The sequence below is a fragment of the Spermophilus citellus genome (genome assembly GCF_964194105.1).
Source record: "Spermophilus citellus genome assembly, chromosome: 1".
NCBI lineage: Eukaryota > Metazoa > Chordata > Mammalia > Rodentia > Sciuridae > Spermophilus > Spermophilus citellus.
The window spans coordinates 223157040-223173656 of record NC_138182.1 but is presented as its reverse complement, the minus strand read 5'-3'; the positions used below and the strand labels follow the sequence as shown (position 1 = coordinate 223173656).

Genomic DNA, 16617 nt, shown 5'->3' with positions numbered 1-16617 from the left:
TTTACCTGAAACTTTCAATTATTGAGTAGTTTTTCCTTTACTCAAGGCAATAAACAAACAAATAAACTTTACTTCTTTTCTCATAGAAGAGTATAGAGTCATGACAATATCATTCTCTTTTAACTGTTTCTTAAAAAACTAACATTTTATCATGTTATTAAATACTAATTTTGGTGATCATAATTTAACAATTATATTAATTCATGCTTTTGGTCAGTATTAGAAAGACAATTATTTTTAGTTGGATAGTCTACTGACCTCCAAAATAAAGATTAAAATATGACTCCAATAATAGTAAAAAGATATATTATCAAAGCCAGGCGTGATGGTGCATGCTTGTTATCCCAACAGCTCGGGAGGCTGAGACAGGAGGATCCCAAGTTCAAAGCCAGCCTCAGCAATGGTGAGGCACTAAGCAATTCAGTGAGACCCTGTCTCTAAATAAAATACAAAAATAAAGATGTGGCTCAGTGGTCGAGTGCCCCAGAGTTTAATCCCTGGTACCCCCCCAAAAAAAAAAGATACATTATCAAATTCATAAGCAACCATCTGATTAACCATTAAAAAGTAGGAAGAAAATCAAACATTTTCAGAACAAAGCTAAATTTGTTTAACATGTGAATAACGGCATAAACCTAAAATATTTATGAGTTATGCCATGTAGGCATCCATGTCATTATAACAATGTATAATACATGGATAACTGCCTTATTAAACATGATAAAACAGAAATTCGCCCCTTCCCTTTTCTCAGTCAGTAGATGTTTTATTGTTATTATATGAGAGCGCTTGTCCCCAGAAAAAATTTATATATTCACACTAATATAAGCTACCTTACTTTTCAGTTCAAAATGGCTTCTGTCAGCATATTTTAGAACTGTAAAAATGTGGCAAACAACTATTCTAACTTGTGGAGCTGTCATAAAATGAAAAATTAAAGGGAAAAAATTTATAAACAATCAGTAAGGGATCATTTAGTCAACATTTTTTCTTGAGTTACACTCTAGATAGATTTATCTAGAAATCTGAGAAACAATAATATGAAAGGCAATTATGAATGTCATTCTATAATAAGAGGAGTCAGTCAATGCACAAGTAAATAAATAGCTGATAATATAATTTCAGAGAGTGCTTAGTGCTGTGAAACCAGGATGTAATGGAGAGTGCGGGCAAGCAGACACAGACGGCAGGCATTGATTTGTATTTGGTGGGCCTTCAGTGTTCTCTGGAGAACATTTGAACTGGGAGTATTTTCAAGGAAATAAGGACATTTTTACATTTTACATGTGACCTTAACAACACTCAAAAAGTGGGAGTAGCAAAAGGCTTTACAGGTATCTAAGAAAACTGACCAATATGCTGTTGGTCACTGAATCCCATTTTAACTATTTCATATTAATTTCTTTCTGCTTTGTTAAAGTTTCACTTTAATCTCCACTGAACCTTTCCCTGCCTCTGTACTACATGTTCTTTAATCGCTGAAGAGAAACTTTAAAACAACAGATAATTCCATAATTAAAAAACTTAATTCTTAGATTCTTTAATTAGAATGCTACTATTAATCCTCCTATTAATCCTTTAAAAGAAAAAAATTTAGTGCTTTAAAATAAATATGTCTCTGAACCCTGGAGTTCTTGTCCTTTTAAGGGAAGGAGGTAGAAATGCTGTGTCATTATAGATCATGTAGTGCCCCAATCTTGGCTCTCAGCCATGCAATGTCTCTGCAGCATGATCAGAAAACCTCAAAGCAAACTTTTTATGCACAGTACAGGAACAAGAATAAATGACATTTTCTACTCAGAGACACCTACAGGCTTTTTACCTTAATCAGGAAGAACAGAAAAGGAGGTGAGAGAGAGAAGGGGAAAAACACTCATTAGTCAAGTAAACTACTAGTGCTCATCAAGAAACAACTCCTCCTGTAAGAACGGCTGTAATTAACAGCATCAGTTTAGAAAAGTAGCTAGAGAATGGAAAATGTGATAGAAAATATAACTGCTACAGAAGATTAGTTTTGTTGAATTAACAATAAAAAAAATCTTTCAAAAAGTTGAGTCTAATAATTATAAGCAGCAAAGCATATTCAGAAATGGAAACACTAAAAAAGGATAATTCACATTGCTTCAGAGGGAAGAACACATGAGGATTTTTTTAATCACCAATTTTCTTCCTTGAGAATAACTCAAAGCATTTTAACTTGGATAAGGTGAGCAACTGAAATCTATTTAATCACTTCCATGGATATGAACTACATCAGTTGACCTTCATTTTTGCGTACCATTTAACCCTCCTAATCTAATAAAATTTCTGTGGTTTGGGTCAAGAGACAAGATATTACAGAAATTGAAGGTACAAGTCAGATAAAAGAAACACTCCAGGCTGAGATTATAGCTCAGTGGTAGAGTGCTTGCCAAGCACATGTGAGGCACTGATTTCGAACCTCAGTACAACATTAAAAAAAAAAAAAAAGTAAATAAAATAAAGGTATTGTGTTCATCTACAGCTAAAAATATTTTTTAAAAAAGAAATACACACTCTAAACCCTGAGACAATAACATTCATTACCTCTTGCATTTCATTAAACCAGTTACAAAGTATGCAAAATAACTCTTCGTTAAATAACACCTCACAGAAATTAACTATTACTATTTCCTCAAGTCCTTTCAATCCTCCAAGTAAAAATGAAAAGAGGACCAATTATTCAAGTAAATATGTTACTTATGTACAAGACACAAATTGCAAATAGCCCCTGAGGTCCTATAATCTAGTTTAAAAGTATTTAGAGTGATTACTAAACACACTTTGTGATTTGGTTTAAATTTATTTCCTCCTCACAACAATGCTAATCTAGGTGTTTTTATTAGTTTCTTATCACTGATGAGAAAACTGAGGCACACAGAAGTTAAACACCTTGTGAAAGGTCACACGACTAGCAAAAACAGTATGGCTCTAGAGTCTGTGCTGGCTCTAGAGTCTGTGCTTTTAACTCCTATAGTGATTTGCTAAAAATTCTGGGGACTCACAAAGCCACCATGGTTTCAAGGAAGCTTGAAGGAGAGAATGAATTTCATCTTTCCACACACTTTACATCCACAATTTGATGATTGGATTTTCTTTATCTAAGTCAGTTAGATAAAATTTCACTGATGATAAAATAGATTTTCCTCCCTTTGAAGGGTACACTATCTACCAGGCATTAGGCATTTTGCAAATATTAGGTGTCTGAAATAATTTATTCAAAGTCAAAATATTCAATAATTGGTGGAAGTGAAAGTTGAACCCAACCTGTCCTTGTTCTTATATGTTACTGTTGGCCTCTCCTAAATATAAAACCTTAAAGTTCTGTTCATATACTTGTCTTTAGATAAGGACTGTCAGTTTTAGTATTGTTATTGACAGACTTCATATGGTTCAGGGATTTTTTTTAACTGCCTACTAGTCTAAAGAAGTCACCATGATTTGGGTATGGTTTGTGTTCTTCCAAAAGTTCATAGACTAGAGGGAGGTTCTAATCAACCTTCAAGGATGGGGCCTAGTGGAAGGTCCTCAGGTCACTGGGGTTGTGCTCTTATGCTAGCGTGGCCCCACTCATCTCTCTCTGCTCCTGGTTCAAGATGTAATCACTTGCTCTCCAGTGCATTCCCATCATAGCTATCACCAAGCAGCACTGCAAATAAGGGGTAGCACTTATCAAGCCTGAACTATGCTATTTGGACTGTCAGCCTTCAAAACTGTGAGCTAAATAAGCCTCTTTCTTCATAAGAAGCATGTGTCAGGTATTTTGTTGTAGTAATAAAAAAAAACTAATATGAAAGTACATATGAAAAAAATTCTAGATCCTAGAATTCTCAATCATGTTCATTCTACTCACACTGCCTGGCATAGTGCCTGACACAAAAGAGATATGCAATGAATATTAAATAAAATGAATGAATGATCTTAAATTTATAGAATATTTGTGGCATATAATTCAACATCAGATGGTTAATTCAAGCAATGTAGTGAACAACAAAAAAAAAGTAGCTACCCTAAGAATGATCAGTTTTGTTTCTTTAAAGTTCTGAAAATTCAAAAAGAAATATTTTAATGAAGATAAAATCTGAATAAAACTGAAATGCTATGCTATATAAAGCAAAACAGCAAGATTATTTAGAGTAACTTACCTTTGAGCCATCTAAACTGATTATCCTATACACATTTCTTGTGCTGTCATAAAAATAAGACACAGTAACTGCGTGCTTGCTGGTGGGTACCCAGTTCTTCTTTGTGTTTGGGTCAATCTGGAAGACATGAGCTCGAGTGCTGAAGATAGGTTGTTCCCTGCATAACAGAAAAGAAAACGACAAACTGAAAGCAGCCAGTTTTACTCCACAGGATATGAAAACTGTAAGGTGACTTTGTTTAGTCAACACAACACCCACATACCCCCCCCCCCCATTATAGTCCATCTTATTCAGAGATTGTATATACATGAATTCACCTACACACTAAACTCTACTACTTGTAACTCCAAAATTAAGACTTGTGGCATTCTTTCAGTCTTTCACTGAGACCCCAAAACAGTGGAAAAACCTGAGTGTCCTGATATGCATGTTTCCTCTAAAGTGGAACAAGACGATATTTCTACTTTCTTGTTTCGGCACTCATACTACATAACAAGTGTCCCTTTTGCAATCTGTTTAGCACATTTTTTGGAATTTTTATGCTCATTGTTGGTGCTTTCAGTTTAAAATGGCCCCTCAGCATAGTGCTGAAGAGTTCCTAAATGCTCTCTGGTCCTGGGTGCAAGAAGGCTACAATGTACCTTATGGAGAAAAATATGTGTTAGATAAACTTCATTCAGGCAAGAATTAATAGTGCTGTTGGCCATGAGTTCAATGTTAATGCAGCAATAATACACATTAAATGAGGTGTCTCATAAGAAATACACAAAATGAAAAGTTCTGTGCTGATTAACAAAAATGCTATGACAAGAGGCTTGCAGGAACATGACACTGTATTTTCTACAGAAGTAATGGTCCAGTATTGGCTGGACCATTCAGTGTTCCTGACACCTTTATAGATCGTAACTACTATGAATAATAAGAATGGACTGTACTCTGTTAAAATAAAGTACCTTATATTTGACACTTATGAGATTACCAGTTTTTACTCACTTAAAACTACATTATTTATACTTACAACAGGTAATTAACTTGCTGAGAAAGTTTACATAGTTTATGCGCTATACATTTACATACATTATTGAAGAATGGGGGGGATTGCTCAAAACCACAAATATCATTTTCTTAAATCAAGTAGAGCCTTAAGAATATGTAAGAGATTTCAAAAATTCCAATTTAAAAACTAAAACTAATAAAAAATACAAATTCAGAATATTTAAAAAAAATTGTTACATTATGGAAAACAAGCATAAAATGATTCATATACAACAGAGCCATTACAATACAAAATTTTTCAAATTCTGAGTAAAAACTTTTTTGGAAACAACATTTTTCAGGTTGTTATTGTTGTCTTTTTATCCCCAGTTTGAATGATTTACATGTCTTTCATTTTACTACCCACCTTTCTTTTCTGAAGCAGTTCAAAATCCTAAAGAAAATTTTAACTAATAATGTTTAATATTAAGCTAATTCATAAATTTTACTTTAAAATATTAAAAAATATTAATGTAAAAAAAAAGGAGAGAAATCAGAAAAATAGTCAAAGCAAATCTGGGTCCTTGGCAACTCCTCAGGTTAATAATGATGGGCTACCATCATATGACTCCCATTCTCTACGGTGGCCCTGAGAAGGCAGTGTATTTTTAATAAAGGGAGATATTTTTCCCATAGGTAACCTAGCTTTTTCCCAGTTTTGTTTCTGAAAACCTTCTTATTAAAGAATTTCTTTTGAAAGCAATTTTTGCGCCACTCCCTAAAAAAAAAAGAAGCAGAGTCATCCCTTCTTGTTTATATACTATTATATATGGATTCATTTAATAAATAATTATTAACTATCTAGCCAGGCAGATTCATTCCCTTTTCCCCATCAATCCCTGATTTGCAGTGAGGCTGATGCTAAAACTTGGGTTATCTTCCAAAAGCCTCAGAATCCCTATTTTTCTTTTTTTCACTTTTCACAGTTCCAGGTAAAAGTGTAGTTGATCAGACTGATTGTTGCTAGCTCCAACTCAGGGAAATATAATCACACACAACTCTACGAAAGCATTTAAGGAAGGGGCAGGGGTGACAGACAATTTCTTTATTAACTTGATATTTTTTATTGTATTCATTTGATGGGGGAGTTAGATTTCTAAGTAGTTCAGAATGGTAATTACACAAATGTGTTCTGATTGACATTTTCTAAAAAACTAAATTAGCTGTTAAAATAATTGCTTTTGCAAGCTTTCTATGAACAATCAACAAATCCAATGGAAATGCAATGTTTTGCGTCTAGTAAAGACTCTTCACATCATTAATTCACCCAATTTAGTTAATCCACAGAATTCCTTTCAGAATAAATTTTTTTAACTAGTTATAAGCATGACATTTGAAAATTAAGTACATGACTTTCTTCAATTATCTTATGAATAGATGGTTTCTTAAAGAAAATTATAGTTCAAGATTTCTGTGATCAAAAGCTGACCTACTGAAGTCTGAAAGATAAAGACTTGAGGAATAATCATCACTACTAATATAGAGAACATAATTCCTAGAAGTAATGAGAATATATTGCATACTGACAGGGCATACTAACTAGTAAATGATCCACACTTATTGAATATCTACTGTGACTGGGATGGCGGCTGGGGATGTAGTTTAGTGGTAGAGCATTTACCTTGCCAGCACCTAGGTTTGATCCCCAGTATTACCAAATAAATAAATAAATAAATAAATAAAACAAAAAACTGGGATGGAGATGGCCTCTATCCTCAAAAAGTTAAAATTTGGTGAGGGAAAATAGGTAAAAGTTAAAGTAAAATGCTAATTAAAAAATAAAAGTAAAATGCTCTTCACTATAATAGATTCTCTGAAAATAAGTGACTAAGGGCTATGATGAAGAAACTGATACATAAGGAGACAAACCGTGGCAAAAGGGCATAGCACACTATACCTGTAGCAAGAACAATCAATGCCTTTGAAAAATGAGGCTAGAAAGAAGCAAGTTTCTAAGGATTTCCACTGGAAGCAATGGAAATTATAAACAGGATAGTTTTACATTTTGTAAAGATAAATTGAATGAAGGAGGTGGTTTGGAGAAAAACAGCACTGGTCACAGTCAGAACCTTACTAAACCATCTCAAGTATTAAAGAGAGGATAGGAGGTTATAGAGTAGGGTGAAGACATGAGAAAGGATTAAAGATAGATTTAGGAAGCAATAACAATAAATTGACAGATTGGATATAGAACAGAACTTCTTAAACTGAGGTGATTTGTCCCTCAGGAGACATTTCACAGTGTCTATAGAGACACTGCAATTGTCACAACTAAGGGAAATACTGCTGGCATCTAGTGGGTAGCAGCTGAGGATGTTGCTAAATATCTACAAAGCACAGGACAATTCTCCACAAAAAAAAGAATTATCCAGCATAAAATGTAAACAATGCCAAGGCTGGGAAGTCCTGATGTATGAGATGCAAGAGGAATTTGATTCTCTGGGGTGTGGGGTGACTAAAAAGAATGACAACGGTGCTAAAAGACAAGATAGGAAACAGAAATTAAAGTGTGAGATGGGGGAAGGGAAAGGAAGAGCAAAGCACAGGTCTGACAGAATTCAGATGCCTACAGAGCTTTCACGTAGAGTGCTGAGTCAGGAATTTAAACATTCATTTAGAGCTCAAACTTGTAGTGAAAAAACCAGGGGACTCAGGAGGTCTTATGATCAGTCTTTTAAAAATATATTTCAATAGTACACATCAATACATTTCATTTAGAGAAAGCTGTAGAAGTAGTAGAGAAAGTATACCCAAATTAAAAAGATCTCAAACGCATTTGAAGCTGATTGTCTCTAGTATCCAAGTGTTAAGGTTAACCCCTTTACGAATAAACTGGATGGCACTCATAAGTCAAGGTGAAACACTCTACTTTTTTTTTACAATAATTAGCACAACTATTAATTGGATCAAATACCAGTGTTTCTCACATTGTGTTCTTAGAACAATTTGAGAAATAAGTATTTCATATTTAAATTAGTTTTGCAAACACTGTTACATCTTATTGTAAAATAGTTAAAATGCCCACTTATATTATTATTCTAAAAAGTTTTCTAGTAAAGAAACCCATGTAACCCCAAATAATCCAGCACATGAAAAATTATTTAACTTCAAAACTCTTTTTCCTGTAACACATAAACACTCCTAGGTCTTATATTTATAACCACAATATAATAATGAAAAGACAAATTTTGAGGTAAATATTATTTCAATGAAAGTTGGTCTTTATGTAGTAATGTTTACTAGAAAATACATATAAGACAATACAAAATTGAGGTCTTATTTAATAGTGACTACAGTATTTTTGTAATATATATTTTTTAGTTGTAGGTGGACACAATACCTTTATTTTTGTGTGGTGCTGAGGATTGAACCCAGTGTCTGTGTGCTAGGCGAGCATTCTACCACTGAGCCACAACTTCTTAGATATTTGTTAAGAACACTCAAAGTAACTTTGGTAAGAAACTAAAGAATCTAAAACTCAAATTTAAAATAATGAATTTTGCATGAAATGCTTTAAACCAGCTTAAAAAAGGAAAACTATACACACACATACATATTTATCCTATAGAATCTTTTACTTGGTAATTTCTTACACATCTACAACCAGGACAATAAGTAGCTCTAACTACTACATGATATAAGAAATCTTGTCGGAGTAGTTTTGTATTGTTTGTTGTTGGTTCATTAAATAATTCCAGAATACTAGTAGTATAAGAATAATTTTGAAATTCTTCATGTTGGGTTGAAATTTTATGAAAGTACTATATATAGTGATGGGTCTAAAACTTAATATGGATCTTGAAAATTGTAAGAATGTTAAATATAAGGTAATTCTGAGGGAAAAAAGTAGAAAAATCAGAATATTGTTTTAAAAATAAGGCTTATACAGCTATGTGTGTAGGCCCTCGCCTGTATTCCCAGTGGCTCAGAAGGCTGAAGCAGGAAGATCGCAAATTTAAAGCCAGCATCAGCAACTTAGCGAGGCCCTAAGCAACTTAGTAAGACCTTGTCTCTAAATAAAATATCTCAAGAGCTTGGAATGGGGTTCAGTGGTTAAGCAGCTTTGGACTCAATCCCCAGTACAAAAAAATTTAAAATAAGGCTTATAAAACTCATTAGAATTGACAGAGAATTACTACATTTAGCCGTCGGGCATCTGTGCAATAAGAAATGAGGATCATAAAAAAACTGAAGCAAAACAAAAAGACTATTTGCCAGAAGATATAAAAGTTCTAATATAGAAAAAAAATGCAAAAAGTTAACATTCGTCATTTGGATAGCTTTGATTAAAATCAATGATAATGCTGTTTTAAAATACTACTGAAGTCTATATTTGCAAATATTGTGATTACTCAATAAATACTTGTTCCAAGGGAGTACAAAGATATGGGTCCAATAAATAACAATGAAACTAAAGGGAAGGAAGAGAAATGATACATTTCCTAGTACCTTTAATGCCTAGCTTACAAATGTCCTTTTTCAAATATATAAGTACAAATAGATAATGTAGCAAAAGAGATAAAGAGAAGGTATGGTTTCAAATAATTACCAGACTTTCCACTTAATTTTTCAAAAGAAATTAGATTGACAGAAGTATTACAAACAAGGTTAGTAATATTTCTACTGAAGATTTTGATGCTGTTGCAGACATTCTTAGCTATCCACTATTTATTCTTCTATACACTATTTATTCTTCTTTGCACTTCCCTAAGAAATCTCAATTACACCACCTTCTTCTTCACCATGGAATAATTGTGACAATTCCACTCTTGTCAGAAGCTGGTTCAGGAATGGATCTGTGAATCAATTATGGTCAATAAAATAACTAGGAAAAGTTTGCTGAAGTTTCTAGGAACATTCACAAAGAGACAATTATACATTTAAGAAAGAATATTCTAAATAATATTTGCATGTGACACCTGGACCTGAAGAAGCAATCCTAGCACTGTAAGCAAAGCATACCTGAGAATAAGGCCTGCTGAGGGCCATTGCCAAGTAGGAATGACGCATCGAAATTTCCTTGCCAGCGTACCCTATGTTGCTTAGAGGAAGGACTCGTGGAAATGGACTTGCCTTGGACATTTGCTGTGACATTGCATGTATGTTTGAGAAAGGTTACCCTGCTCAAGGACCAGGGTGAATCCAGGTTTAGGGTGTATCCTGCAGGTTTTAGGAAGTATCCAGCTCCTTGGGTTTAGGGCGTTCCGGTTTAGGACAATTTGGGTTTAGGGCGTTCCTGGTTTAGGACAATCTGGGTTTAGGGCGGTTCCAGGTTTAAGGTTATTCCTGCTGGGAATAGGGCGTATCCTGCTGCCTGAGTTCCCGTTGAGTTCTCGTGGGATTCAGAAAGTATTTGGGATTCTAGCCTGGTGGAGTACGTGAGTTTTGCGGCAGAACGTGAATTTCCCGAGAACGTGTTTGTAGAGGGCCGGTGTGAGTTCGGGAATAAAGAATTGCTGTTTGAATCTACAAGGTGTGTGGTGGCTCGTGATTCTGTGCCCAGCCAGACTGCGGCAAAGGCCAACATTCTTAGTTAATAATAGCAGACAGGAAAAAAACAAAGACTCCGGGTTTCTTGACTATAGCACTGATCTAATGAATCAAGACTACCTTCAGACTTCTGATGTTTCCTAATTGAAACAGTTGTCATTTAAAAAAAAAATTCACAAATTATAATTGAAGAAAGAAGTTTATATATAATAAACTTTATAGCATGCCCCCCAAAATAAAATGATTAGTGGTCTGTTACAACTCCTACCTGGCTAGCTATAGACTGGTTATTCCTTAACTTCATAACACATTTCCACAGTACACACTAGAATTTTTGGCACTCATTTAAAATTGTAGAGCTAATCAATGGAGAAACTTATACAAAATAATTGCATTGAGTGGCAGGAAGCAGTGGAAAGAAAAATATGGAAATGGTAAAAGTTGACTATCCGTTGACTTTCTGCAACATGGATTTAATCTCCAAAGTTTTAACACAGTAGTATAAGAACTTATTAATGCTATGGAGGCAACCACCAAGAGAAATAAGATTAGAAATTTTTTTTAAGTAGTTGCATCTAGGGGTTAGGCTAGATATGGATAATATGGGATAGGGGACTTTTACTTCTCTTTATAATCCTATAACTACTTTTTGAAAACCTTGCACAGGTACTAAAACATCATTTAAAATACTGTGTAAAAATTACATTTATGTGGGGCTGGGGTTGTGGCTCAGTGGTTGTGGCTCAGTAGAATGCTTGCCAAGCATGTGTGAAACACTGGGTTCAATTCTCACCACCGCATATAAATAAATAAAATAAAAGTCCATTGACAAATAAAAGATATTTTTAAAAGTTACATTTACATTACAATTACCAGTGAGGGAAAAAAAATGTTTCAGGGGCCATTTTCAAAGACTGCCAAAGAACCATAAAATGACAATTTTTAATAGCTTGGAAATGAACTGACTTAACAGCACATGATATGAAAGTATTTCTATTATTCATTAAGAAGGAAAAGGAGCTCTGCATAGTGCTGCATGCCTATAATTCCCTGTGAGGAGGCTGACACAGGAGGTTCTCAAGTTCAAGGCCAGCCCCAGCAACTTAGGGAGGCCCTAAGCAATTTAGTGAGATCACATCTCAAAATTAAAAATTAAAAAAGACTACTGATATATTTCAGTGTAAAGCACACTTGGGTTCAAACCCAATACTAAAAAAGGAAAAAAATGGAAAGTAGAAAACGAGCAGATACACAAACATGCCCATCTACAGGATTAAAGGGCTAAAGGTACATCATTTTCCAGATGAAAATATCCTTCTTGATTAGAGTAAATAAAAAGGATGTAAGACAGAAAAAAGATTGAGGCAACATGGTGTTGTCCTGCCTGCAGGACAAAGCTGCCAGCATCTCCAGACTGAGCAGTCCTGTACAAGGGCCTGCAGGTGATCTCTTGCTTCCTGTAGCACCCCTCTAGTGCTGACCAACATCCTCTGGCTGCAGCTGATTGACCTTGAGGCTCTGGGGACTCCTCCAGGAATAAAAGTTTGGTATGCCTAGAAGCAGATTTTAAAGGTGGTTGCTCTTCACTACACTTTTCATCATATCATCTGATCATCTTAAACACCATGGCATCAACAGCATTAAAATGGGTGATATCAGGGGCTGGGGTTGAGGCTCAAGGGTAGCGCACTTGCCTAGCACGTGTGAGGCACCTGGGTTCGATCCTCAGCACCACATAAAACTAAATAAATAAAATCAAGGTATTATGTCCATCTACAACTAATTCAAAATTTTAAAACTTAAAAAAATGGATATCAAAGAGAACTTTCTTGAAGTATGTATCTCCAGTTCAAAACAGAGCTTTATCTGGTGTTTGCAATAAATATATTTTCTTCTCTTCCAGATGACTATAATTGCAAGTAGAGCTCACTTTGACATCTGAAGGCAGGACAACAGTATGCTATCACCCTTCTGTGGATATCCCCCATATGAACACACACACAACCTATCCCTCAACCAAATCCTGTGCACAATAATAACAGTAATGATCAAGTGCTAAAAACCAGATAAGAAGAAAAATATGAACACTTTGAGCAAGGACCCATAATAGAAAAACTTAGTAAAATGTTCTTTACTACTACACATCGTTGGTATCCTCATGGACAGTATCACAGATGTTTTAAGAATCTGAATCTGCCAAAAGACAGATGATATTGAGATTCCTGGGAGAATCAAAGAAAAATGTTATCTGGTGTCTCATTTGCATTTGCCATTTGAGAAAATGCAATCTGGTGTATTCAGTAATGTTATATAGTAAAATAATAATAAAATAATTTTTTCATATGTTAAAAAAAAAAACTTTTATTTGTGGCTGGATTGGGGTTTGACATTTGGTAAGGCTAAAAGGACAACAACAAGGATAACTCAAGGAATGGACAAATCATTTACCTAACATCCATTTAACTTCATTGGTAATACTGAAGAATTCAGTCTCAGTGCCATTGTAAGGTGGCACAGTATGGCTTCAGACAAGCAGGAACTTAAGTATTAGAATTTTCTAGAAAGAACTATCTTGTGCAAATTAATAATATACATTGTAATTCTATAGGATGACCAAGGAACTAGTCATATCCCCCTCATCTCTCTCATATACACACACCCCTTAGGAAAAATCTTATTGACTAAAATAGCTGTTTTGATGCTACAAAAGACTGACTATATAATCCAATAGCATTCTAGCAACTGTGCAGTCTTATTGCCATGTTATATTTAATAGTTGATTGTTTATAAAAAAAAATACTTTTTAATATATTTAGTTGTAGATGGACAAAATACCTTTATTTTATTTATTTTTATATGGTGCTAAGATAGAACCCAGCACCTCCCATGTGCTAGGCCAGCGCTTTACCATCAAGCCCCAGCCCCAGCCCCAGTCCCAGCCCGTATAAAATACTCTTTTTAAAAAACACACATGCATATTTTAAGGAAAATAAAGATTATTCTATTAATGCCTACCCAACACATACTGCAAGAACTCCATCTAGTGATGAACCAAAAACATAGCAGGGACATACTTTTAAAAACTTACAAATTACTATATATGGCAAATCAAAACAGTAAAGTAGCATTCTAAAAGTAAAAGTACAGAGGTACAGACCTAAAATGTGACACCAACAACTACAAAATGTTTTCTGGAAGGATTTTCAAAATTTATATGATCTAAATTCTTTGTTTTTTTTTAAACTGGTTAATTGCACATTCAAATGAAAAATTCTTGTTTAAATCATTGTTTGCATTACAATAACTGAGTCTCAGAAATACTTTCATGATATCAACTATTTTTTTTCCTTTAAATATTATTTGTAAATAATATTTTACAAATTTTCATTTATATGTGATGCTGAGGATTGAACCCAGTGCCTCACATATACTGGGCAAGCATTCTGCCACTGAACTACAACCCCAGTTCAAACTATTTCTTTTAATTGGCATATTTGAAGTAGACATCAAGAAATTTAAAATATCCCTTTGGAAATTAAAATTATAAAAAATACTTAAATAGTAACAACACTGTTCATATCCCTCACATGCTATCTCTCTTTAAGAGTAATTTTAATTATCCTCAGTCTTTTCAGTAGGTCACAGTACAACCTTTGATATCAGAGTTTAATATGGATGTACTCTTGGATACTTTCTTTAGTAGCTGCATTTAAAAGATAAGGGATATGGTCAAAATCAGGGTAAACATCAAGTAAGTGACTTAATTGTCATATTCAATGTTCAAAGAACCTGGCTTGCTATCTATTATAAATAACTGCCAAATGACATTGTCTGTCTCACCTATCCTTTTCACCTATTTAAAATGCTGAGTGTTAATGGAGTACTATGCAGCAATAAAAAATGACAAAATCATAGAATTTGCAGGGAAATGGATGGCACTAGAGCAGATTATGCTTAGTGAAGCTAGCCAATCCCTAAAAAACAAATACCAAATATCTTCTTTGATATAATGAGAGCAACTATGAACAGAGCAGGGAGGAAGAGCAGGAAGAAAAGATTAACATTAAACAGAGACATGAGATGGGAGGGAAAGGGAGAGAAAAGGGAAATTGCATGGAAATGAAGGGAGACCCTCATTGCTATACAAAATTACATATAAGAGGTTGTCAGGGGAATGGGAAAATAAACAAGGAGAGAAATGAATTACAGTAGATGGGGTAGAGAGAGAAGATGGGAGGGGAAGGGAGGGGAGGGGGGATAGTAGGGGATAGGAAAGGTAGCAGAATACAACAATTACTAATATGGCATTATGTAAAATTGTGGATGTGTAACCAACGTGATTCTGCAATCTGCATTTGGGGTAAAATTGGGGGTTCATAACCCACTTCAATCTAATGTATGAAATATGATATGTCAAGAGCTTTGTAATGTTGTGAACAACTAATAAAAAATAAATAAAAAATAAAAAAAATAAAATGCTGAGTGTTTTAAAATGTAACAGGAAGTATACTTGATATATAGTATATATATAGTTACATTCTTATAATTACATTTAAAACTAGTATTGTATTTTTAGGTTTTTTTTTTTTTTTTTTTTTTTTTGAGAAAAAGGATAAAGAAGGTTTACTGCTTTGCTAGCAAAGGAGAAACACAGGAGACTCCCATCCCAGAGGCTGTGATTCTCTGTATTTTCAATTTTATTAGACTTTAAATAGTCTTCTTTTCCCGGGTGATTTCCTCTATTAAATAAAGCTGAACCTGGATAATTGACAGTATGTACTAGGGAAATCTAAGGAAGTAGCATCCTGATAACTGGACTTTTAATTCTTGTTAATATAAGTGGCACATGAGTAAAAATGTAAAATAAGTGATTTCTCAATAAACATACCAATAGACTCTAAAAATGAATTAAACATTAAAAGTTCATTTAAGTTCTAATATCACCTTCAAAGAATAGTATCATCCTTGGGTACACTTTTATATATTCCACAGACTAAATAAGTAGATACTGAATCTATAAAATATCTGAACAAAATAATCTAAAACAAACCCAAGATCAAGGAGGAAGATATGAAGGTACCATTTGCAAATTTTGATCAGTGGGTACATGGGTGTCATATTATTCCCTATATCATTCTTATTACTTAAAATTGCTCAAAACAAACATAAACTTTATAACATTTCTCCAGTTCTTATTGACACTGCAATTCTGAATTTAAAAAGCACATTTTATTTTATATATATACAGGCAATTTAGTTGCCACATAGCAGTACATCTAGTAGAGGATACTAGTATATGTGATAGTAGAAATGCACTATAGTCACACTCAGTAGCAAACACCCTGTAATCCCAGGTTCGGGAGACTGAGGCAGGAGGATTATAAATTCAAAGTCAGCCTCAGCAATTTATCGAGGCCTAAGCATCTTAGTTAAGAACCTGTCTCAAAAAATAAAAAGGGATGGGATGTAGCTCAGTGGTTAAATGCCTCTGGGTTCAATCCCTGTTACCAAAAAAAGAAAAAAGAAGAAAAAAACTGTGCTATGGTAGCCACTAGACACCATAGTACTGAACAACTGAAATATGGCTTATGAAATTAAGAAAGTAAATTAACTTTATCTGATATTTAACTCAATTAATGAAGAATTTCTAAGTATAGAAAAACTTGGTTTTATGAATTTTCTTTTTCTGTCAGTAAACTTCATGAAATTTAAATTCAGATCAAGTAGTTCCAATGAAAATTTAACATCCCTACAGAGATGTGCTCTAAATGCAAAAGTAAAAAATGGATTTCAAAGACTTAATATGAAAAAATAATGTAAAAATATCTCACTGATCTTTACATTAATGTTTAAAAGATAATGTGTCAAATATATTAAAATTTATTTCGTCTTTTTGAGTTTAAAAGTAAATTAAGGGCTGGAGTTATAG

The 16617-nt window shown here is 33.9% G+C and overlaps 1 protein-coding gene across 1 annotated transcript in view; it reads right to left on the bottom strand.

The window, feature by feature from the left end:
- The window catches only part of HOMER1 (homer scaffold protein 1), a 134148-nt gene that overhangs the window by 80472 nt on the left and 37059 nt on the right, over window positions 1–16617 (bottom strand). The window contains exon 2 of the mRNA XM_081284742.1: window positions 4164–4320. Coding sequence (XP_081140868.1) covers window positions 4164–4320 — 157 coding nt within the window. The remainder of the gene's footprint in view (window positions 1–4163; window positions 4321–16617) is intronic.